General features: G+C 38.6%; 1 protein-coding gene across 4 annotated transcripts in view; it reads right to left on the reverse strand.

The window, feature by feature from the left end:
- The window catches only part of IL7 (interleukin 7), a 49,886-nt gene extending 34,194 nt beyond the window's left edge, over positions 1 to 15,692 (reverse strand). For 2 of the 4 annotated variants that reach the window (XM_046641599.1, XM_046641598.1), the window contains exons 1-2: positions 15,095 to 15,232; positions 9,614 to 9,747 (exon numbers count right to left, since the gene is read on the reverse strand). In XM_046641599.1, the coding sequence (XP_046497555.1) occupies positions 9,614 to 9,747; positions 15,095 to 15,104 (144 nt within the window). In that variant the 5' untranslated portion in view covers positions 15,105 to 15,232. Of the gene's footprint in view, positions 1 to 9,613; positions 9,748 to 15,094 lie in introns of all 4 variants that reach the window. The other 2 variants (XM_046641600.1, XM_046641597.1) reach the window with 2 other exon arrangements.
- Between the last annotated feature and the right edge of the window lie 11,163 nt (positions 15,693 to 26,855).

Below are 26,855 nucleotides of genomic sequence, written 5' to 3' on the forward strand. Positions count from 1 at the left end.
TGTCCCTGCCTGCAATGCTGTTTCACTGAAAAGCAATCATCAGGTCAAGGGTATCAGTGAGAATATATTTCTCCATGCCTCAGAAGATTGTTTTATTTATCCTTAAAATGGATTCTAAAATCAAATATGTATCTTTAACACAGTGACTAATTGAATTTATGGTCCAGGTTTTTCTTCCACATTATTTCTATTTTATGACTGTGGTTGAGCTAAATACTGAAAAACAAACTTGTAGCAGTTAATACCCACAGAGTGTATTACATGGCTTTGCAGACCTGATGTAATAGAATTTAGGTATTCAACTAAAATCAGGGTACTATTCTAATTTTTTCTTGAAGTTTATGAATTCTTTCAATATTGAGTGAGGAATATATACGAGGTTATCCAGTGAGCCTCTCAGATCACCAAAATTCCCCAAAAATAGGAATCTCTAGGGGTAGGGTCCCGCAATTTGTGTTTTAACAAGCCTTTCAGCTCATTCTGAAGTACACAAAAGTTATGAATCACTGCCTTGGTCCATGTCCATCAACAATTCTCACCTAAATTACTGAAGTTTCTTCCCACTGTCTCCTTGCTTTCCATCCTACCCCACCAATTTTCTACATGGTTGCCAGAAAAAAGTTATAAGATAAAAACCTGATGAGTTGTTTCATTCTTCATTCATTCGTCAAATATTTATTGAGAGTCTAGCCCTTCGGGGTACAGCAATGAACATGAAGGATGAAGATTTCTATTCTTACAACGCTTACATTCACTGTCTTTTCCCCCCTCCAAACTCTTCAGTGACTTCCTGGTGCTTAGAAAAAAGCCCAAACTCCTTTGTATAGTGGGCACAGCACTCAGTGGTCCAGGCTTTGGTTCTGAGGATTCGGTTCTCATCTTGCATCCTACACTCCAACCACATCATGCCAGTTGGTTTCTTGTTTACATTCTTTTGCAAGCTGACCCATCTTTTCCCTAGGGGAGCCCCCGAACCCTATTCTGCTCCTTTTGGTAACACCTACATCCACTTTAAGATTCAAGAATCATGTGTGACCAACACTCACATAAGAAGAAATAGATTATCTGAATAGGCTTATATCTATTAAAGAAATTGAATCAATAATTAGTAATCTTCCAAAACAGAAGGCACCAGGCTGAGATGGATTCACTGGTGAATTCTACCAGACGTTTAAGGAAGAAATTAGACCAATTCTCTACAATCTCTTTCAGAGGATAGAAGCAGAAGGAACACTTCTGAACTCATTCTAGGAGGCCAGCATTACCTTAATACCAAAACCAGATAAAGACCTTACAAGAAAAGAAAACTACAAGCCGACATCTCTTATGAATGGAGATGCAAAAAATCCTCAACAAAATGTTAGCATATCAAATCCAAAAAAATATAAAAAGAATTATACACCACAAGCAAGTGGTATTTATTCCACACGTACAAGGTTGGTTCACATTGGAAAATCATTAATTTAATCCATCACATCAACAGATTTAAAAAAAAATCACAATTGTATCATTAGATGCAGAAAAAGCATTTGATGAAATGTAATACCCACTCATAAATCTCTCAGTAAACTAGGAAAAGAGGGAATTTCCTCAACTTGGTAAAGACTATCTACAAAAAACCTACAGCTGATGTCATTCCTAATGGTGAGGAACTCAAAATTTTCCCACTAAAATCAGGTAGAAGGCAAGAATGTACCCTCACACCACTCCTTTTCAACACTGTGCTGGAAGTCCTTGCTAATGCAATAAGGCAAGAATAAGAAATCAAAGGTATACAGACGGGTAAAGAAGACATAAAACTAGAAAAGGCAAAACAACGGAGACAAGACAAAGACTGGTGGTTGCTAGAGGTTGACGGGAGGGGAGAAATGAATAGGCAGAGCATATAGGATTTTTAGGGCAGTGAAAATACTCGGTATGATATTATAATGATGGATATATGTCATTATACTTTCTCCAAACCCACAGAATTTACAACACAAGAGTGAACCTTAAGGTAAAATATGGACTTTGGGTGGTTATGATACATCTATGTAGGTTCATCTTTTGTAAAATATGTACCATTCTGCTGGGTGATGTTGACAATAGGAGAGGCTATGCATGTGTAGGGGCATGGGGTATATAAGAAATCTCTGTACCTTCCTCTCAATTTGTTGTAAACCTAAAACTGCTCTGAAAAATTGTCTTTAAAAAAACAGTCAAGGAAGAAAAAAAGAATCTTGTGTGCTATGAAGCCTCAACTGACCTCTTTCCTAAAAAGGGAAATGACAACTCCCACCTTGGTGCCCACACTCCACCCTCTGTAATTCTATTTTATAGATATAGATACATAAAAATAAAATCTGCATATCCAAAAGCAAGATTAAAAACTAAATTATAAACTGGAAAATGTTTTCAAAAATGTGACAGTCATAAAGTTATTATACTTAATATATAACGAGCTCTTACCAAATGATAGGAATGTCAATAAAAGCCGGTAAGAGAACTGCAAAGGATCTTAAGGGCTATAAGGGAGATGTCCTTAAGCTTGTCACCACCCTCTCTACTGTCATTGCTTCCATCCATGCCACTGACTTGGCCATGCTTACAGGTGTGTGGAGTTACATGGTTTAACTTGGCGGAGAGGCAGAGTTTTGCATTGCATTTAAGTTCTAAAGCTTTTTAACAACAGAATCCCTAAAAATGTGTAGATAATCCATGGAATAAATATCAATAGTTGACTTAATATAAATGATGAGGACCCATAAGAGCCAAAACAATCTTGGGAAAAAACAAAGAACATAGTTGAAGGAATCACACTTCCAGCTTCAAAACTAACTACTGAGATACCATCATCAAGACTGTGGTACTGGGGCCAGCCCGGTGGCACAGTGGTTAAGTTCACACGTTCTTCTTCCGCGGCCCAGGGTTCACCAGTTCGGATCCCAGGTGCAGACCTATGCACCACTTGTCAAGCCATGCTGTGGCAGGTGTCCCACACATAAAGTAGAGGAAGATGGACACGGATGCTAGCTCAGGGCCAGTCTTCCTCAGCAAAAAGAGGAGGATTGGCAGTAGATGTTAGCTCAGGGCTAACCTTCCTCAAAAAAAAAAGACTGTGGTATTGGGGGCTAACCTCATGGCCGAGTGGTTACGTTCACACACTCCACTTCGGAAGCCCAGGGTTTCACTGGTTCAGATCCTGGGTGTGGACATGGCACCATTCATCAAGCCATACTGAGGCGGCATCCCACATAGCACAACCAGAAGGACCTGCATCTGGAATATACAACTATGTACTGGGGGGCTTTGGGGAGAAGAAGGAAGAACAAAAAGAAGATTGGCAACAGATGTTAGCTCAGGTGCCAATCTTAAAAAAAAAAGACTGTGGTACTGACATAAGGGTAGACATATAGACAATGGAATGGAACTGCAAGTCCAGAATTAAACTCATACATGTGGGTTTAATTGAGTTTCAATAAAGGTGCTAAGACAGTTCAGTGGGGAAAACACTCTTTTCAACAAAACGTGCAGGAACAACTGGAAAAGATGAAGTTGGATGCCTACATCACACCATATCCAAAAATTAACTCAAAATGAATCAAAGACCTAACTATGAGCTAAAACTATAAAACGCAGGGAAAAAAATAGGTGCTAATCTTTGTGACCTTGGATTAAGCAATATTTTCTTATATATGATACTAAAAGCATGATCAACAAAAGAATAAATTAAATTAGACTCCATCAAAATAAAAAAAACTTTTGTGCTTCAAAGGACACTATAAAGAAAGTAAAAAGACAACCCACAGGATGGGAGAAAATATTTGCAAATTGCATATCTGATAAGGGTCTAGTATCCAGCATACATAAAAAACTCTCACAACCAAACAGGAATAAGACAGCTCAATTTAAAAGTAAGCAAAGGATTTGAAGAGACATTTTTTCAAAGATGATATACAAATGGCCGATAATAATGGCCAATAATGAAAAGATGCTTGACATCATTAGCATCATGGAAATGCAAATCAAAAGAACAATTTGATACCACTTCCCACTCACTAGGATAATAAAGTCAGAAAAGTTTTGCTGAAGATGTAGAGAAACTGGAATCCTCATACACTACTGATGAGAATATAAAATGGTGCAGCCACTTTGGAAATCATCTGGCATTTCCTCAAAGGTTAAACAGAGAGTTATCATATGACCCAGCAATTCCACTTGTAGGTATCCAAGAGAACTGCACAAAAACTTGTACATCAAAGTTCTAAGCAGCATTACTCATGATAGCCAAAAAGTGGAAACAACTCAAAGGTCCATCAAGTGATGAATGGATTAAACAAAACGTGGTACATCCATACAACAGAATATTATTGATCTATAAGAAGAAATGAAGTACTGATTCATGCTCTAATATGAGTGACCCTTGGAAACATTATGCTCAATGAAAGCAGCCCAACACAAAAGGGTACATATTATATGATTCCATTGATATGAAATGGCCAGAAAAGGCGGATCCATAGAGACAGAAAGTAGATTAGTGGTTTCCAGGGTCTGGTGATGGAGAATGAAAAGTTACTGATAATGGTTTTCATCACTCTTTTTGAGGTGTTGAAATGTTCTGGAAGTAGATAGTAGTGATTATTGCACAATTTGTGACAATACTAAAAACCACTAAACTGTGCAGCTTAAAAAGTACGTTGAATTTTATCTCAATGCAAAATAATTAAACAAGGAAAAACATCAATGATGAATAAATGTAAAGAACAGTCGATGTCACCAGCAATAAAGAAGTGTAAAGCAAAACGAAAGGTTACTTTTTCCATTGCCTTGGTAGATAGGACCAAAAATAAAAATACTCAGTGCTGACAAGAGTGATCTCAAATACTGCTGCAAGAACTGTGAAATGATCTGTCCTTTGTGGAAAATCATTTGGTAATAAGTATCGAGAAGCTTAAGATGCTGATTCTATTTAACTTAGTCATCCCAATTCTAGGAATCTGCATTCCGTACTTGGCAGACCATACAGAAAGAGGGCCTTTACCGTTTATTATGAAATTCCCTTTCTCTCTGAGGTAGACAGAAAGGATGTCTCACCCTCACCCTGGGTCCTATTTTGCCGCTATGTAATAGTTCTCCTCATTTCTATTTCCTTACTTCTACAGCTCAATCCCACTTTATCAATCTGATCTGGATGATTAGGACAGTATTCAAAACATCTGTTCAGCTCACCACCTCCGATTCCTACAGTTCAACCAGTTCGGTCACCATCTTACTCTTCCGGATTCCCTTCTTTCATTACGTTATCACAACTCTCTATCACATGTTCTCCCTCAAAAAAAACAAGCCTATTATCTGTTTTGCCTCATAATAATGACGGTATTTTCTGGAACCAGATTGCTTGGGTTTGAATTCCAGCTTTGCCACTTACTAGTTATGTCTCAGCTTCCTCATTACATAGAGTTGTTGAGAATTATATAAATTAACACATTGGAAAACCCTGAATTTGTGTTAGTTACTATTACTGTTATAACCTCATAGAGATATTGTGAAGCTCAATATGATACTGTGCTTGAAACTCTTTTGTAATGTATTATTATCATTTATATTATATATAGTGTATTATAGTGACATATCGTCTTACAGTGTTTTATATTATAGTATTATATTGTATTATAGTGATATATATCACTCATCTTCATAGATTACAGAAGAACAAGGACTATTATTTATTTTTAATGGCCCACATTGCACAAAGTAAATGCTCAAAAATTTGTATTTTAATGAAATGTTACTTTTATGATTCAGTCACTGTTGACTTTTGGTTATGTTTAGAATAACATCTAAACACCATCTCATCAAGACCACCCACAATCTTGCTATAGCACATAGACCCACTCGTGTCTTCCACTCTGTCAGTGGTCTGCAAAGTGTCCGCCACAAAGGGCAATCCACTGCAGCACAGGAGAAAAATTTTAGAATGTCTATCTACATTTAGTTTTTATCTCATCCTTTGAAAATTTTCATTTCTTTGCATGTATCATTATTAATTTACGCAAAAATACTATGAAAATGCTATAACATGTAAATAAATGCCAAAAGTATATTAGAAGTGCAGGCTCAAAAAATTTTTACTAAGGGGGCGTACTGTCTAAAACATTTGGAGAGCAGCACACTGTCTCACATGGTCTCTCTCCTAGCGCCAAACTGATCTAGTCAACTCCTCCTAGAACACAGTTTATATCTCTTTGTCTCCAAATCTGGCTCACAACCAGTCTGTTTGTTTGAAATGACAGTATGGCAGCCGCTCCTTTTCAAGCTGCAACTTGCATCCTTCACATCAAGACTTAACCATCACCAAACATAAGCTCTTAAAAAAAGGGTCTATACCTGGTCCATCATTGTATCTATCTCCAAGCCCCCACGACTCCACCACTACCACACAAAAAGGTTTTTGTAATAACTGGCACATAACAGGCTCCAAATACATGTTTGCTGAAGGAATAGACGAACTCGGAGTTGGCTATTGGGAGGCAGGAGAGAGTGCTGGTTAACAGCAGAGGCTCAGATCCTGGCTCTGCCACTTACAAACTGGGCAGCCCCAAGCCTCAGATTCATCCTTTGTGAAATGAGGGTAATAAGAGTACCTCTCTCATAGGGGCGTTCTGAGGGGTAAATTAGTTAACACCTAGACCATTACAAGCATTCCATAAATGTTAGTATTATTATGGTGTCCCTGAGATTTAGACACAGTAATGTCTGTAAAGCATCTAGGGCACATAGAGTGAATAAGTGACAAAATCTTCTCTACCAGCCATGTCGATATGAATAATTCTTTGTTTCTTTCTTTCTTATTCTCTCAAATTTACCACCTCATATTTGCAGACAACTTTCTTGAGATTATGATGGCATGTTCACTTGGACTGATGAGTTCCTGTCATCTTCCAGGTCTTGGGAATCTCCTTAGAAAGAATTGCCATGTTTTGCTTTGTTTTAATGGTATGATTGTTGCTACTGCTGTTCTTGTTGCTACTGTGTGTTTTAACGAGAGAAGATCCTCTATATTTCTAGGAAAAGCATGCTATGAATCTGGTGGATAAAACTCTCCTTCTTCTGAATTGCCAATAGCATCTTTTTTTGCAGAGGTTACTCACAGATAGTTATTTATAAATGTTATAGAACGAATACTTGCTGATTCCCTGCCCAGATAATAAAACTAAATAAAAAACATTATCTTGACCCAAAAAGGCTAATTTACTAGCATCTTTTAACGCAGAAAATATCAAAAATTCATGAACTATAAATGGAGCAATTATCTTTTCTTTCTTGTCAATGGGCAAAATCAAAGACCTCTGTGGTACAATGTTCAATAGTATCTTGAATTTCCCATTTCCCTCCAAGAGTTATAACACTGAATACCCCAAAGTGTCACACCACTTCAGTGCAACTACGTGGAAGAGATAGTGGAGTGGAAGGAGGGGACAGATTAGACAATTTCTCGCAACTTATGGACATTTGAAAGAATTTTCCTTTGTCATTTGGGGTTTTAAGGACTGATTATCTGTTAAATCAACACATCCCATTATATTCATACAGCTCTTAAACTATAAAAAAATTATTTTTGTAGTTGACATAATTGTCTAGTTAGAAAATCCCAAAGAATCAACAGCAACAATAAAAGCTCCTGGAACTAATAAGCAATTATAGCTAGGTTTCAGGATACAAGGTTAATATGCAAAAGTCAATTGCTTTCCCATATACCTGCAATGAACAACTGAAATTTGGAAATTCAAAACACATCATTTACAATGGCACCAAAAATATGAAATACTTAGGTATAGCTCTAACAAAAGATGAACAGGATTGATATGAAGAAGAGTACAAAACTGACGAAGGAAGCCAAAGAAAGAAAGAAAGAAATGGAAAGATATTCCATGATCATGGATAGGAAGACTCAATATTGTTAAGATTTTCAGTAAGATGTGAGTTCAGATACCTCACCAAAGAAGACATATAGATGGCCATAAGTATATGAAAAGACACTCAACATATGACATTAGGGAATTGCTAATTAAAACAACAATGAGGGGCTGACCCCACGGCCTAGTGGTTAAGTTTGGTGCCCTCTGCTTCGACAGCCCAGGTTCACTTCTGGGTCTGGACCTACAACCACTCGTTGGCAGCCATGCCGTGGCAGTGACCCAAATCCAAAATAGAGGAAGACTAGCACAGATGTCAGTTCACGGCTAATCTTCCTAAGCAAAAAGAGGAGATTGGCAACAGATGTTAGGTCAGGGCTTATCTTCCTCCGTGAAAACAAAACAAAGCAAAGAGATTACACAACACACCTACTAGAATGGCTAAAACTCAAAAAACTGACAACACAAGGATATGAAGCATCAGGAGCTCTCATTCATTGCTGGCGAGAAGGCAAAATGGAGCAGTCACTTTGGAAGACGGTTTGGCAGTTTGACACAAAGCTAAATCCTTACCACATGATCCAGCAGTCACTGTCCTAGGCATTTATCCAAATGGCTTGAAAATGTACGTCCACACCAAACCCTGCACACGAATGTTTATAACCGCCAAAAATTGGAAGCAGCCAAGACACGCCCTTCAATCAATGAATGTAGAAGTGAACACTGGTACATCCATTCATGGAATTTTGTTTAGCAATAAAAAGAAATGAGCTTCAAGCCACAAAAAAGTCATGAAAGAACCTTAAATACACATTGCTAAGTGAAAGAATACAGTCTAAAAAATCTACATACCGCATGACACCAAGTATATGACATTCTAGAAGGGCAAAACTAGAGACCATAAACAGATCAGTGGTTGCCATGGGCTCCGGGGGGGATGGCAGGGAGGAATCAGTAGAGCACGGGGGATTTTTGAGGGCAGTGGCAGTATTCTGTATGATACACTAACGGTGGATACACGACATCATGCATTTGTCAAAACTCATAGAACTGCACAACTCAAAACGTGAACCTTACTGTCAATGATGGACTTCAATTAATACAATGCATCAATATTGGTTCATCAACTGTAACAAATGTACCACACATATAAGAATTCTCTACTTTCTGCTCAACTTTTCTGTAAACCTAAAACTGTTCTAAAGAATAAAATCTATTATAAAACAATTTGTCCATAGTAAATGAAAAAATTAACTCAGTAAATTATATATATACATACATATAAAAGTAAATACATAATATATACACATGGAAACACATTCAGACAAAATTAACTAACTATACATCTCTTTTCATGATGATTTTTTAACATTATATTCTGTTATTTTCCCTCTCCTAACTTAATGATTCTACAGGGACTGATTGTCAATGGGAGGTGAGGAAATGCAGACAACTATGCTAAATTACGCTTACAAGAAATTTGGTAGTGAGGGGAACTAGGGATGGTTGCGGGAGTCTAGTAAAGAATTATTTTTAAAGGTAAAATGATGCCAACTATAAAATATATATAGTTCGTAACTCATTAAATTTTATTCTCTAGTTATTTTACTTTCTTTCAAGCAATATAAATGGATCCTTGATATAAACCTGCATACCAACAGTAGATATCAAGTTTTCCCAGTGAGTTAAAATGCGAGGAGAACAGAACAAGCACATACCAATTCATCGATGCTGATCATTAGAACATTCTGATATTCTTTGCCGTCTTTACCTTCAATATCACAGTCAGACGATGCTACTGGCAACAGAACAAGGATCAGGGGAGGAATTCCAAAGATATACCTAAAAGAAACTAAATTCAACAGTAAGTAAGAATAAGTTAAATATTATAAGTCATATAATTTGATTGTGGTGTTTCAATTGGCCTGACCACTTATTTCTAATAATTTAAAAAATGTATCTCAATTTTCAGATAGTGTGGGAAGAACCCTAAAATTCAATATTAGGTAACAACCAAAATAGAACAGCACTTCAGAGTTTAGGTTTCTTCCATTTTTTTATTTAGAAATTACTCTGGGAAGGCAGAACAGGTGTGATGACAGCAGAGTTTCTTTGCTTCTGAACAACACGAATACAGTTTATTGAATTTCAACCTATGTTGAACATCCCTACAAGAAAAGGCATCTACAGGTAAATGGGTAAACTACAGGCAAAAAAAGTTACAAATGTTTGGAATTTTATGCTCTGTGGCCTGTGACTGTATATTTCTGTAAAACATGATGGCTGTCCCTGTGTCCAGCTGCTTCCTGAGTCAGCACTGCAGGAGGTTTATCTCTGAGGTACTGCTCTGTCATTGCATTATTCCTTTTTACTGATGGACCTTAAAGGGTTTACCCTTCCCAGAACTGTGACAATGTTGAAACCGATATTCTAAGTGCCCAGAGACCCATATTCTCTTCAAACGCAGCTCTGTCTAGCTTCTTGACATGTTAGAGAAATCCAATAAATAAATTCACAGCCTGTTGACTAATGATTTATATCTGTTTTTTATAAGCCTTCCCAATTAGGGACAATTGTCTAATCAGAGGGGATGAAATTATATATGGTGCCATTTCAGGCAGGAATAATATACTGGAGAGAAAGCCAATGATTCCCAGAGACATTGAACTCTGGTTGTACTGGGACTTATTTCTTCATGAGCCCGCCAGAGTGTCTTGTTTGCATCTTTCTGTAAACTCTTGAGTTATGTTGACAATATATTTCCTGAGAATTTACCAAATGAACTTTAAGTGTACTTGTCGAGTACAAGACATTTCACATGTGTGTCTTCTCTGATTAAGATCACAAACAATTAAATTCCTTGGGACCCAAGGAACTAATACTGTGACAACAATCTAACGACTGTTAAATATATCATTAAGTTCCCAATAACATTGTCATCTATTATATCATTATCTGTCATCTAAAACTCAGTAGCACTCCCCAATAAATTATGTGCTATTAGTGACCCATATTTTTACACATAGAGAAAGTAGGCTAGGTAGCAGATACAGGAACAAACGTGAATCCTACATCTCATCTTTATATGTCACTGACACTCGACAAGGTAGGAAGAACAAAATGAGACATAGAATCTATTCATGGTTCCGCCACTAAGTGTCTAAATTTATGACAAGAAAAATTCACTTAGGAAATCAATAATGTTGATGATGCTAGTTACCTTCAGCTGAGTACCATGTGTTAAGTGGTGCCTTAAACATATTATCTCCAAAGATCAAAAGACTCCTTTAAGTTAACTTTTTGTAAAACACAGATAGTAGGTGCCGGGTCTGAATTCTAACTTGAGCTTCCTGCCTCAGCAGAATTTGATTACAAATGGTCATAATCTTTTGATAACAGGGAATCCCATTAGTCTTCTGAATGGAAACCACTTCCATGTAATATTACACAGCTCTGCCTCTTTCTCTTCTATTTCTATTCTTTCATCCTGAAGATTCTCAAACAATGATCAGTTGCTAATTATTTGCTAGGTCCTAACTTTGTAATCAGATTTATATAGATTGTATAGAGTCAAACTTTTTATGTTCTCTGTCATCTTACAGGTGTCCGGAGGGTATACTTTGGGAGGAATAGATAATAAAGGAAAAGTTATATGGCATATACCTTGAAATAAGTTTTAAGGAGAATATAATAAAATAATTAAATACTAGAATGAAAAAGAGACATTTTTACCATTATACATAAATGCTATTTTAAAGGTCTACCTTTTATGTTTTAATAAAAAGAGGTTGTTTTATTTTCTATCAGCACTAGCTACTGTATCCTCTTCACACCTATTTTCAGTGCTTAATGCTCCCCAAATTCATATCGGCCTATTAATTCATAGAATGGCATTTTATCAATACTTTCAAGTGATAGCTTGGTGGAAAATTCAGTCTATTTTGTGCATTACAACTAGTTTCTCAATTCTAAAACATAGTTTGCCTGGTCTGGTAAAGAGTTTCCTTTGTTGCCATTGTTGTTGTTAAATAAGTTAGCCCCAGACAGACGAGGGCAACGCAAAGCACAGAGGGTTTGTAGGATGGAGTCTTGAGGTTTTTGTCTTGGTACGACAATGGGCTGTGTGACTGAGAGACAGAGCATCTTTTAAGCTTTCACTTGCCTGATTTGTAAAATGAAAACTTTCGAGCAAATGATCCCTTAATGTCTCTTCCAACTCTCAAGCACCTTAATTCTGAGAATCTACCTGGCCATCCGAATACAGTAACTGTTTAGATTTGAAATCACCTCCTTAACAGCGCTGCTGACACACCCAGGGCTTTGCACTCACAGCTCATAGGTTCCAGGTCTGTCATTAGTGACTTTCAGCTTGTTCCGTAATTGAAGTCTTTCCTCCATGCCACATAGAAAGTCACATATTAAGACTGCCAAGTCTGAGTGTGCTTTTGACATTGTCACAATAAGAAAAAGATTCTGCTTTTATTTTGTGCTGTTTCAGATTATACATAGACACCCACACCTTCCCCCCGCTATGAACTTTTCATTAGGTTACATAAAAGACAAACCATAAAGAATAATGTAAGGCAAGCCTGGGCTTCTGGAATTTTCTTTAGATCTCCTGAAGGGATTGAAACTGGAGAATTGTTTTCAGTAGGGAATTTGGTTAAATCAGAATGATGGTTGTCTAAAAATTCTTGTTGGTTTTTAATTTAAGCCAAATAATACATTCAATCCTCAGCTACTTAAGATATGGGGTCAAAGTGAACACAAACAAATTAGTTTCTATAGTCCATCAAATCCTATCTCTCATCAATCTTTAAGATCAATAGGTGCTTACTGACTGTCCATTATAAACAGTACATAGACCTGTTTTCATTGGGAATTTTAAAAAATGGTCAAAAGACATTCAAGATGGAATGGATGACACTATCTGAATATATAAGACTTGACTTTAATATGAACAATTGGCACAAGCAAATGAGTGAATAAAGAAAGAATAAACAATAGAAAGCAACCATGTGTTGTATGGAAATCAGCTTTTTAAGGTTACAAAAATGAATTTGATTGTGCTCACATAAATCATGCCACAACCATATGAAGATTGGAGTATAAGTTCTATCCACAAATCCCATGATAAACACTTACAGACATTCCTGAAGCCATCCAATAGTATTCACACAATATTTCACTTAATCCCACAACCATTTCATGAGGTGAGTACTACTAATTACTAACATTTCTGCAGATGGAGAATCTGAGACCCAAAGAAAATTTTTCCCCATATATAACGTAAGAGACGAGATTCAAACCGAGGTTTGTCAGATTGAACAGTCTAGAAACTCAGCATTTACACACTAAGCTACACTGCTTCCTACAAAAATAACTGTGAGTGTGTGTGTGTGCGTGTGTGTAGCAAGGGACATGTATAGAACCCCATCTTCCTCCACATGAACCTCACGAAGGTATTTCCTGGCCAAGCTCTGAAACACTGCATCAAACACTATTATTTCAGGAAAAACTACACTCATTATTTGCTCTCATTACGCTAGGTTATGTGTCAGGGGTGAGACCAGAAACAATTTCACATGCATGAGTGTGAACACAACATGTAAGTTAGTCCTACAAAATAAACTTTTCCATTTTTGTTGAAGACATTTAACCATTGATGTGGATGTGTAATTCTCCTTTATACTTGTTCAGGTTTTCTAATCTTCCTCAGTTCTCTGTTTTTATTACTATTCCATTTTCGGCCCTCAAATATGATTAAATTATCTAAACTAGATAGCACAGTTGAGGACACATAGTAGGTCCTCAATTACTCCAACTCCCAAAAGAAGTAGCAAAGAAAAAGGGTAAGGAGGAACCCTATCCACAGGCTCCTCCACTTTACCCCTCCACTTTCGATGAGAGGGGGCACAAGGATTAGAACCCGGAGCGATCCAGAAAGCAGGAGATTTGCATGAGATCCACGGCATTGTAAGGAAAACAGGGCTATAGCCAATTTCTGATTCTAGATTAAACTTCTGGAGGATGCTCTTTACAAATCTTCTTCCATAATTGTCTTGGATACTCTAACTGCCATCCCTCCCACCCCTTTATTTTGTTACTGATCCGGTAGGTCTCGGCTATGTCAATTCTTGACTCTGTAATACCTATGACGGGAAAGGCCTCCTTCCATCTAACGGTGTCGCCAGGAAAGCGCGCAGCCCAGGCGTCAAAGCGAGGAAGTATCTTCTCTCCATCGCCGCACCCTCCCCCACCCGTCTTCTTTTGCTTGAGGAAGTATTTACTGTAAGATATTCCAATTTGCCTCAGCAGAGCCTCTCCCCACACACGTCTTTCCCCCCTTATATCTTCCCGTAAACGTTTTGGCGCTTCATGTTGGCCATATGGCTGCCAACGGAACCCGGCTCGCCTTTACTCTGCCCTTGTCCATTTAAGTCCGGATTCTGCACGAATAAAATATAGAAGATCTCAGCAAGGGTCTAGAATTTACAGTTACGCCTATCTAATCCTGCCTCCGCCAAAGAGCACCCATAGAGGAAAAAACAAAAACCCCAAACTGTCCTTCTTCAGTGCCAGCCCGAGCGCTCGGGTTCCCAGCAAAAGACACACAGTACAGCCCCAGTCGGAAACTCCCAGTCTCACTGAGGGGGGAATACGGGGTTTTCCAGAGACCGGTCCCCTTCGGGTTTAAAAGAGCGTCCCGTGGGAGCCTCGCTTTCACTTCTCTAGGGAGTTCGGAGCTGCAAGAGCCAAGGCACTGGCCGATCGCGGGGTGCCTGGGTGTGATCTGGCGCGACAAAGATCAAGGGGACAGTGGGGTTTGCGTCGGGTGGACGCAAGGCAGCGCTGGCCAGGGAAGACTGACAGCCACCGGCTAACCCCGGGACCCGGCTGCCGGCCGCCGCGGCTGAGCCGCACGGGGGCTGCAGCGCTCGGTCTCCGGACCGAAAGCAGGCGTCGGGCACTGCGTCTCTCAGGCTGGCAGGCGCAGCAGTCCCAGGTGCAGGTGGCTGTGGGCCAGGGGACTCAGGCGCGGCTGCAGCTGCCCGTGGGAGAGCCAGTGCTCTCGGCTGGTCCAAAGTGCAAGGCCAGGCAGTTCCCGGACGCGCCTGGACACGGGGCCCCGCAGCGCGTCCCAGAGCCCCCGGCGTGCCGGGCGCGCGAACTTCTGCGGCCGGGAGAGGAGCGCTTACCATGGAACATGATCTGCGGGAGGCGGGCGTGGTCATGGTGATCGCAACTGCTGCAGGAGCGAGCTCTCACCGCCCATACTCACTCCCAGGACCCTGGTCTTCCGCGGAGGTGCCGGGAGTCGGTGCCGGCGAGGGCAGTCTCTGCCGCTGGCTCCTCTCACCCACGCCGCGCCTGCTGTTTCATCCATCCCAAGGGGGGCGGCACACACCACGGCCCGGCTCGGCGCTTTGCCTTTCCCATAACTTCCGTAGGATCAGCCGGCGGTGTACTTTCAGTTTCTCCTTTGCGCTTGGTCCGCAGGTTCGATCTTTTAGTTCCTCACTGGGGCGCCTTCACGGCCCCCCCTCTCCTGGGCACCTGCGTCCTTCCCTGGCGCTTCCTGTGCACCTGGACCAGAACCAGAGGAGGGCGCGAACTTCCAAGGCACAGCGGGAGGCACCAGCTAGCCGTCTGAGTCAGAGCGATTCGAGGCGAAAGACTTCCCGATGACCTCTAGCCGCCTTGGCAAAGCCAGGCGACTGGGATCTAAAAGCATCGCTTGCTAATGTATCCACGAAAGCCGCAAATGTGTAGGGCGAAAGCTGGGCTATGGCAAGCGGACGCCACGGAGGAGGCGTCTCAGCTCTCGCCGCGGATGTGGTGGACGATGCCAAGTCGTCTTGTAAAAAAAAAAAAGGAAGTAAAGAATGAATAAGAGGGTCACGCCCTCAGCTCCTCCGACATCTCTATCGGTCTCTTTCCACTCTATTTTTTGTACATGTACCTGCCCAGGTGAGACCGCAAAGCAAAATAATCCCGTGGGCCCACCTAATCTGGTAAGTGGTATCTTTGGACTTGAGACTCAAAACCCAAATTAGGTGGAGGAAATGGAGACTATAATCGGTAATAACTGTGACTCCCACGTGCCCATTTATCTGAGTTGGCTAAGGAATCAAACTATCCATTTTGACTGTATGTTCCTGAGGAGTTAATTTTTTCTAGGGCTGAATTATTTAGTTGTTTCCTGTTTTAGTCTGATTTCTGATAGTTTGCAGAAACCCTGCTTAAATGTAGAATAGTAACCGTGGTAATAAAAACTGCTGTCATGTATCTAGCACCTGCTCTGTACAAGTATTGTGCTAAGCGTTTTACATATGGCGTCTTATGCAAATATTTCTATGAGGTAGATAATTTTCTTATGTGCACTTCACAGATCTGGGAACTGAGACTTCCTGAAGTCGATTGCTAGAGTTCACTTAGCTAGTTATTAACAGCTTTAATTCCAGCCCGCTGCGTGCTGGCTCTAGAGTCGTGCCTGGAACCCCTGTGTTAGAAGTTCTTGTGAGTCACTAGAAATTGATGCCAGGAAGGAGACAGGGTCGTGTTCATGTGGATGTGTCTTTGCCCCAGTGTGGGACCTCAGGAAAGGTTTCTGGAGTTTGTGAGTTGTGAACTGAGACCCAGGCAGGAATTAACCTGTGCATGTGAGCATTCCAGATTCTCCTAGAGTGTGAACAGAGGAAAGAGGAAATGATGGAAGGGAGAAAGAGAAAGAGAGTAATGAGGAAATAGAGAGTGAGACAGAGTTGCTCAAGCCAGGAATTTGGATCTCTGATTCCTCTTTTGGTCTCAATTCCCACATCCAATCCACAGGGACGTCCTGTCAGCTCTACCTCTAAAAGAAATTCCGAATCTAATCTGTCCACTCTGGAATCGCCTCTGGGCAAATCCTTAAAACCCTGCCCTCTTGGAGATCTCGCAGCTTCCCTCTTGCCCATAACTGTTTCGCTTTCCTCATAGCAGCAGGATATCTGATTTATACTTGCCACCCCTGGGACCACCCTCTGCCACTTCCCACTGCGTGCAGGTCTTCAAGGTCCCGCTGCCCTCTCTGACCCCCTCTGGTACCCACCTCATTAAGTTCCAGCCACACTGGCCTCTTTCTTCTCTGCGCCCAGCCAAGCTTACTTCAGCTTAGAGCAGTATCTAGCACAGAGGCATTCCGAAAGTATGGCTGAGTGACAGAATGAGAGAGAACAGTCGAGTGAGAATACATGAATGAGATCGTGTGTGAAAGAAAAAGTATGTGAAGGCAGACGGAAGAAGAGAGGGAGGGTAGCAAAGAGAATAGGGGACAGAGGGGCTGGGAAAAGCCAAGCATTTCCATTTGACAAACCTAGAGTGGGAGGTGGGGAGTGGAGAGACAGGAGGCTGGGGTGACTTTGAAAATGAATTCTGTGACTAAACACACCTAGCTTGGTTATTTATTTATTTAAAATTCTTGACAGCAGCACAGAGGTCATTGCATATAGCCTGCATTTTTTTTTTTTTTAACTTTTCAGGGACAGATAAAAGAGCGTCCACCAATAACTTGCTCAGGAGGAACTCTGTCTTTCTTTTTCATGCAATCACCATAAACCTGGCAGAATAAGGGCTTATGCATAAGTGAACTTTTGGAAAGCATGAGGGGAAATTATTTGGAGCCCCAGGAGAGGATTGTAAGTTCCTGACTGCAAGTGTGGGGAATCGCTCTGAAGAAATTGTTCAGAAAGCGTTGGGAATTTTCATTGTCGTGTGAAAATGGGCACATTCTAACTACATCAAGTTATTATTTTTCTGTCTGTGAGAGAATTAATATCATTTGGAAGAAGTTCCAAAATGAAGTTTTAAACTAGTAGTTGATATTTTGATAAACTGAACACTGTTTTTCATAAGAAAGTTGGGCAAGGATAAAATGTTTTATGAATTTTCATATGCTAATGTTTTATGCTTAGAGAAACGGAGTAGTTACTATTATGTCACTTGTAGACTCAATAAATTGTGCAGAAAAGTCAATGTGGGGACAAGATAGTATATAAAGTTTATGAATTATCACCAATAAATATTAAGAAGGAAAATATCAGAATGAATAATGCAATGTAACAGAAAAAACTGAAAAAACGATGTGAATGTCAATTTAAAGGGAGAATTGTTAAAGGTTAACCAATGTCTTTTTTAATATTCTACAATCTTCAATCAAAATAGTCAGTTATTGGTAACTTGAAAATATTTTCTTGATTAATTATCTGAACTATTTTTACCCAATTTAATATAACTATTTTTGAGATCTGAATGCTAGCTACCATTCTGTCTGTGGACATTTTCTGAAGGTCCTATGACTTCATTTTCCAGGCATAATATTCAACATATTTCAAACACGGATGCACAGACACACACACACAAAGCTGACTCCTTTATGGGCATGTGTTGTATGTAGTGGTACAAGGGCCCATGCTTAGAAGGGTTCTGTTCCTGGTTTAATACTCTGCTGTCACTGTCTCGAAATTTTTAATTATCTTTGGACAAGAGAACTCTCATTTTCGCTCGGCTCTGGGCCCTGCGAATTCTGTAGCTGGTCACAGACACTAGCATATATTACGCTACATGTTGTGGACAACAATGCATTTCTTCAAGGTGGTTTTCAGTCTGGTGGGAAAAGCAAATGTTAAATGTCTAATCTCAAGGATAAAGAATATTGTGAAAAGGAAAAGATGAGATGCATTTCACACTGGGGGTTTAAGGCAATCCAGACCCATTTTAAAAATTAGTGAAACTAAGGTCCAAAGAAGGTTTATTTACCTGTCCAATGGAAAAGTAGCTATCAGTGGATAATCTATAATTCTAAATCAGATCTGCTTGATTTTCAAGCCTGAGCTGAAGGATGAATTTTAAATTTTATCAAATGGCTACTAAGCATCTATTTACACAATCATGTTTTTTCTTGTTAGATTCCTGAATAAGCCACAAATTTACCATAATGCTGAATTCAAGTTGCTAATATTTATTTAGAAATTTGCAATTATATTCATAATTAGTATATATTTGTTCCTCATATTATATTCAACTGAGTGTGGGCTACTTTTGTTAAACTTTGTTACCTTCATAAAGGGATTTGGGAATTCTGTTGTTTTCTAGAAACTGTAACTGTTTAAGCATTATATAAAGTATTTGTTTGTGGAGGATTGACTAGAGTTCAACAATAAAACATACTTAAATTCATGCGATGAAGCCCAGGGATAGGATGAGACTGCCAGTCTCGAGCATTGCGAGAGTGAAAATAAAAAGGTTTCTTCTGAAGGCTGAATCAAAATGGCCACGCCAAAATATCAGGAACCTTGCGGGACATGCGTGTAGCACGCTAACAAAGATTGCGTGAGCCATGGGAATGAATGAAATCACCCAACCTGTATCTTAGAAGAGAGGAGAGAGAAAGAGAGCTAATGCCAGGAGGAACTTTGAGACACGAACACTAAGGGTAGATAGAGAAGTGGGTGCCCACTGACAAAGTGTGGGCAGCAGGGTAGGAGAGTCAGAAGTCAGTGGACCAGAAAGCAAAGGAAGACAACTTCAAAATAAATTAAGTAGTCGGTATTTCCAAATGTCACATAGACGTTGAACAAGATGAAGATTGAAAAATGTGTCCACTGAACTTGGCAGAGCAGCGATTATCTGTGGTCCTCATGACAACAGTTTGAGAACAGCAGTGTAGACTGGAGTAATATTCTAATTTGTGCAGTGTAAGGGAAGATGCAGAGAAAGTGAAAGGAGCTAACTCGTTGAAGATGTCCGGTGAAGATGAAAGGAATCAGGTAGTGGTTTGAAAGGCATGTAAAGCATAATGGAAGCTTCCATTTTCCTGTATGAGAGGTGCTAGAGCATATTTATATATTAATTGATAAAATTGGGTTCTCCTGAAGAAATAGGAAAGGATGGAACCAAGAAATCCAAGATCTCAGATTTATTTTTTTCTTATGCTTCCTTCATTTCTCTCTCCTCTTCCATTTCAGTCGTTAAATTCTATAATTCTAAACAATCAGAATCCACTATAAATCTGGTGCCTAATTTTATGTTCCATATTGAAATGTTTCCCATGACACTCACTTGTCTGCTTTTAGACTGAGTATTGGCTAGTCTAAGAGAAAAATATTTCCCAAATGGTCTTTTGGAGGGAGCAGCTGTAGCTTATGTAGTTTGCATTATTTAATCCTTTTGTACACTAATGGATGTGTTCTTGGGGATCAGAGTTTTCTTTTATATACTATATTTTGGAGGGACTATGCTTTTAACCACTGCCTTTATAGAGGAATAATTAGACAATTTTCTTTATACAAATTCTTTGAAGAAAATGGAAAAATATTTTCCTTTATTGCCTCAAAAATCTCTGAACAGATTTCCCTAATATCCTCCAGTTACTGTGTGAAGATGTTGAGTTGTTCTTATGAGCTCTTGAACAAGAGCAGCAATGTCTTGTTCAGCCTGGAATTCTCTAAAGTCAACAGAATTCCTTTCAAGTTACAGATTCCACCAAAGAGTGACTTGTGGAAAAGGGAGATGTCAGGCTGGAGGGGTCTTGACTTGCTTTTCTCACAGAGAATCGGTTCTCCCGGCAAAGCTCTGTTAACATCCAGGAATGTTATAATACCAACTACTGATTGCCATTGATATGTCTCAGGTTCTGGTAAGCCTGTCAAAATTCTTGTATTTAATATAGATTTAGACTTCTTTTCCTAATGTGGAGGTCCGTGTGTCCCATTCAAATCATTTTATTGTTAAATTAGAAAATTAGTCCAATCTGCCTCTCCTTGAGGCAGCCTAGGTTTGTTCTAGCACATTTGTCATTGCCCTTGGACTGTGATTGACCTCTCAGAACATCCATTAGCTCATATATGACATGGAATGATTAAGCGTATTGCAACAGTAACGAAGTCAATAAACAATAATCTAAAAAGATCTTGTACTTTCCTGAGTTCCCAGGGTATCAGTCATTGCTCTGTGCCAATAGTGTGTCAATTAACTGGATCCTAAAAGCCTGGAACTACCATTAATGTGCTCACCTAAAATTAATACATTACTGTCAGCGACATACACTCACTGAGAAGAGCATGAAAATGGAAGTTTTTAAGAAATCAAAACACTGAACTATTGAGTTTGGTGTATCAGACAATGATTTTTCAAACAATGGAGCAGTGTCATGTGTCTTGAGTAACATGCCCTGTGAAGTCGTGGCTATATGCTTTGATTTCCTTGTTTCTTTTCCGATATTAGCAATTCTCCCTGACATTTAACTAACAAGTTTTCTAATCATGTCTTTCTCTTAAAATTTTTTTTTTTGGTCAACAATTTTTTCCTGGTCTGTCCTAGGTGAGACATTGTTTTTACCAGTGAAATATAATATTTTCTATTTTTTATTTCCTTCCTTTCAAAATGATAGTCTGTGTCATTTTTATTCTCTGAGACCTCTAAACTGTTATCCAGATCAGAAAAGTGAGGCTCTTTTGATTCTAATTCCAAACTAACCCATATTATAACTTTTTTTATACTAAAGTAGACTTTATGAAATTCAGGCTGTCTGCCAAATACAAATATGTCCCTATATATTAAGCTGTTTGAATTTATCCTTTAAGCTTTTTGGTGTATATTTTCACTTTATCTACATGCGCTGAGTGGCCTACAGTGAAACCTAATCAAAAAGTAAGACAAAAACGAATGTTGTATGTACTGGTGCATCGATCATTTGAAAAGGATCCTCTGAGACTAGAAGAATGCAGGCATTCCTCGATAAGAGCACGATTTAAATCAGTGATTTTAAGGTAAAATCCCCAACAATCAAAGCAAAACTGAGGACTTTCAAGAGTTACAAGGATCACTATCAATAGGCAAGAAAGATTAGAGGCCCAAAGAAATCTCAGGAGGCTGAATCTAGAAAAGTGCTAGAAATGGCGTGGATCAAATTCATACTTTTGCTCTTGTTGTCATTATAGTTGCTTTGTGTTAATCTTGATTGAGATTAATATTTTCTTTATGACCTTAGTTTTATCTAAGTCTTTTTTGTCACCTTAATAAATATTTGCTTTGTTGACAAATTTGACTTCATGCAATTCCTTCTTTTCTTCCTCCTGCTAAATCTTTATTGAATATTAAACTGTAAAAGGAAATAATTAAACCTCATGGCAAACATGTTCTTGCAAGTAGCCCTCTTTGGTAGTTCCCGTTTGATACTTTTCCTGCTGTGTAAGCACAGCTAACTGGATATACCTTATCAGTAAACGGAATTAATTGTACCTTTGCTTTTCCATGACAGTAAGTACCAGCTCTAACAACGTGGTACTGAAATGTGTTGTTGCCACGGCAATGAATTTCTTCCACTGAAAAAGCACCAACAAAATTGTGTGTGGCTGTTTTTCTGTCAGTGCATTTGATGTGACTAGAAATGAAGGTCAAATAGCAAGGAAGATACAGAGGAACTCTCATAAGGATGGCTTCTGCCATTCTGGATTCATTAATCATGCTTATCTTTCTTCCCGGGAATAGTCAAGTTCAGCACGTGAACATGCTCTAATCTTTCCCAACCCTAAATAAGCCTTCTTTTAATTCAGCACATAGTCGTGAAGTAATACCGTGTGCTGTATATACACTGCTCTAGGTGCTCGGATCTATCAGTGTACAAAACAAACCAAAATCATTTCTGCTCGATTGCATTTACATTCTAGTGGAGGAGATAGACAATAAACAATAAAAGTAAAAAATTACGTAAAATGTTCGAAATTTACCAAAGTCTATGAAAAAAAATAGGATCAGGGCAGGGGGATTTGTGTATGTGGAGGGAAGGGAAAGAGTGGTGTGATTTTAAATAAGCTTCAGTGGGAAGGTGACATTTGAACAAAGACTATAAAGAACACATTAGGAAAAACTCTCTTTTCATGGCGATATTTCCATTCATTCGTCTGTTTATTTGTTCATTTATTCATCCATCTATTAAATGGGGAGATGATTGGGTGTGTCACATGGATGTCTGTAAGAAGCATCTTCTGGAAAGAGGAAAGCCAGCGTCAAAGCTTCATGGCAGAGAAGCCTGGAGGCTGAGCTGTCTGCTTCTAATTCCTCTCCTTCCTCTTCTCTTTCTCTTGTACTTGACTCATTCTGAGTAGTTCCCACTCCCATTCATTTTTCATTCCACTGTATCCTGGCTTCTGCCTATCGCATCCAGTGAACTAGTTGGCTAGTTGTCGCTGCTGATGTTACTTGTTAAATTTCCTTTTTAAAGTCACAAAAACAGAACATGTAGAACACAAACATTTAATAAGTGGATACAAGCAAAATTTAAAAAATGAAAACTGTATCTAACCATTGCACTTGTGATGACCATGCTGCTAATATATATTTTTAACCAAAATAAAATCATGCTATATGTATTTTTCTGCAGCATGCTTTGTTTTCATTTATCTCTACCTCTATCTTTCGATAAATTGTCTTCTAATACCCAGATACTCAAATTTCCAAAATTGACCACAAAACATTCATTATCTTGGAGCTCTGGTTACTTTTAAGCTTTTAAATGATTATATTAGAGACCACAGTCTTGGCACTGGAAGTTCTCGTTGCTTCTAGGCCATTTCAGCGGTCATAGCTGGAAAAATTATAGTTAGTGTCGATCTTTCTAATAACATTTTAATAGTTCAATCTTTTTCACTTAATTTTTTAAGTTAGAATGTAATCACTTTTCTCTTGCACTGAAAATATTGACTCCTAATATCATTAACTTAATTACTTATTTTTTAACAATAGAAATAAAATAGTTGCAAAATACTAATACTAATATAACTTCTAAGGGAATTATAAACTGCCTTCACAGTTCTTTCGCTTCCTCCAATGCATCTCTCCAAGGACATATATAACATTAAAGTGCTGTATTCCAAAGTCACTTTAAAATCGATCTTGTCTATTTATGGTTATTTTACCAATTTAGTATATGACAGTTTCAGTTGTTTCCAGTGGTATTTTCTAATTTAACTATAGAGAAAAGCCCACTACAGCAGTTCTGTGTGGCACCTTCTACCTCACTTTCCTCTTCTGCCCTTTTTCTTCTTGCCCCAATGGGTAAATATTTTCTCCATACCAGAACATAGGGACCTTTTTCGTTTTTTTGTAATAGCTGCGCTATATATAAATGGCCCATAACTTTTTCAAGCCATTCTCTATTGCTGGCCACTTTCTTCAGATGCAGTCTTGTAAAAACACTTTGGGTACGTTTCACCACTTAATTTACTTGACTCTCGGAAGCACTGGACACTTAGTCAGTCTTGGGTTTTTTTCTCTCCTATGTTTCCACTGACGTCATTCTCCTAATTCTCGTCCTACAGACTTAAAATCTTTCCTTCTTGTTCTTTGGGTTCTTTTCCTCGCCTGTTTATTATAAGATTTCTGTTCCTCGCGGTTCTGCCCTTGGGCCTCTCCCCTCGTGCTGCACTCACTTCCTGAGACACCTCATTCTCTCTGACGGTTGTGGCCGCCCGTCTGTGCTCATTGTCCATGTTTTATATTGCCAGCCGAGCACTACGTCCCCTTAAATTCCAGCCCTCTTATCCGATAGGCCATGGTGCATCTCTACCTAAGTTTCTCAAAGATAACTCAAGCTCAGTATGTACAGACATGTACTCATTTTCTACCTCATTCTTCCCACCTTATATCCTTCCTGAATATATCCTTTAGTTGTACATTTTACCCTTCAGGCTGGAAACCTAGGAATGATAAAATTAATCACTAAATCCTATTTGATACCATTTGCTTGCTAGTAACTTTCCTCTCGTCAATTCCTGCTGCCTTTGTCTAGGTCCTCTTTCTATCTCTCCTTGACTACCAAACCTCCTTAAAGGATGTTTTTGTAAAAATCGACTAACTATGTCACTCCTCGTTTAAAATTTTTCAGTGGCTTTCTGTTTCTAAGGGCAGTGTAAATAGACATTCTGCATGGCATACAACGGTCTTCATGATTTAGCACCACCCTCCTGCCATCCGGCATCCTGCACCCTCACATCTTTCAGACTCCCAGGCTTCCCTACCTCTGCACGTGCTGTCCTTTCAGCCTCGAGTGCCCTTGCCCACTCCATCCTTCAGGTTAAGCTCAGGGATGTTCTATCTAACATCACTGGTATGGGCTAGATCCTTATTTTATCAAATGCTTACCAGCTAGATTGTAATTGCTTTGATGATTTTCTCCCTACAATATGAGATCCTTGAAGGCACAGACTTCTCTTTTGTTTATGGTATCTTTTGAGCCCAGCACAGTGGCTGTCTTGCCTTAGGTGTTTGGTGTGAGCTTGTTGAATGAATGGATGGCTACTTCTGCTGTTGCATGTATTATGCTATCGGACTTTCACAGTTTCCTGAGGACAGGCACCTATCTTGTTTGTGGTTCTATTCTCAATGTTTAGCACGGTCCTTGGACGTCCTAGGCACTCAGTGAACATATGGCCTCTGTCGTCTCAGAGGTAGATGCATGTATTCACGTTGGTATATTTACTCATCAGCTGATAACCAGGATTTAGATTAACTGGAGCATCTCACTCCTCTGAAATTCTAGATACAGACAGAGCCCCCTTTTAGACACATCCCATTTAGTCAAATATTTGGACAAACAAATCCATTATTATGATTTCATCATGCATATCTGATATCAACAGTGATATCTAGCGTATTTGACTATGTTAAAAATGTGGTATAAGAGACAATTCCTATCTTGAGAAGTTCAATGTCCTCAAACCTCACATAATCGGGATAGAACAACACTGTAAAGGTGAGACGAGACTTTCTTTTTAAAAATGGTCTCAGCAGTATTTAATGTCAACCAAATATAGATATGTATTTGTGTGTGTTCTATAACTGAGAAATAGATATATGGAAATAACCAAATGAAGGGGAAAAGAATTGAGGTAAATATAAAATAACTTCTTATATCAAACATTTCTTATTTAAGCATTTCCATTTACATATACTATTAAACTGAAAAATTATAATTTTAGTTGTAAGATCTGCTTTAGCTGTTTTACCCTCCCCCTATTCCTTCCCACAAACGAACAAGCCAGTTGAAATTGAGGAGGCCGGCTCTGGAAATTATTCCAGAATCACTTGTTTTTATTTGCAACGTTTGTTTTATGAGAATTATTTGTTTTTAGTAATATTTATGATGACCATTAGTGATTTCTAGGCCACATGGTGAGTAGCATTTTGTAAGTATCTATCTTGACAGATGAAAAGTGATGTTGCATATATTGAGTCCATAAAATACGTTTTATAAACCAATGTAGGTGTTTGTTGTGCTGTTGGTTTTGAAGTTTATTTGTATTTTGGAATTGTGAATTAAGAACAAATATTCTATCTGAATTGGATGGCAATCAGTTGTTAACCTTCACATTACATTCGTTGAATTCCATAATTCTTTTTGATTCTGAATTACTTTTTCACTATTTTTGAAAATCAAACCCACAATCAAAACACAAAAAATTTAAAAAATAAATGGCTCTGCAACCTACTTTCTGAGGGGTTTCCAAAATACACTTTGAATAAGGGTAGGTAAAATAGGTGTATAAATTCATAAAGTAGCCACTTTGAAGGGAAAAAACCATCAAGAAGTAAAATTTTCAGAGTGTTAAAATATTCAGAATACTAGTATTAGTAATTAAAATATATAATATCATAAAATTCATATGAGTATATTATATGATATTATATATTACTACTAATATATATGTTATATATTATATATTACAATATATTATGAGTATATCTATATTATTAATAATATATAATACTATAATACTCATATATATATAATACTCATATTGTTCAAGGTGTGTCTATTTCAACATAAATTGTTAGTTTTAGAGCACAGTTTCTTCTTGTGATCACTCTTACCCTATCAGCATCACTAAATATATCAGGATTACTAAAATATTGCTAAATGCA

This window comes from Equus quagga, chromosome 16, assembly GCF_021613505.1.
Source record: "Equus quagga isolate Etosha38 chromosome 16, UCLA_HA_Equagga_1.0, whole genome shotgun sequence".
In the NCBI taxonomy this organism is placed as follows: domain Eukaryota; kingdom Metazoa; phylum Chordata; class Mammalia; order Perissodactyla; family Equidae; genus Equus; species Equus quagga.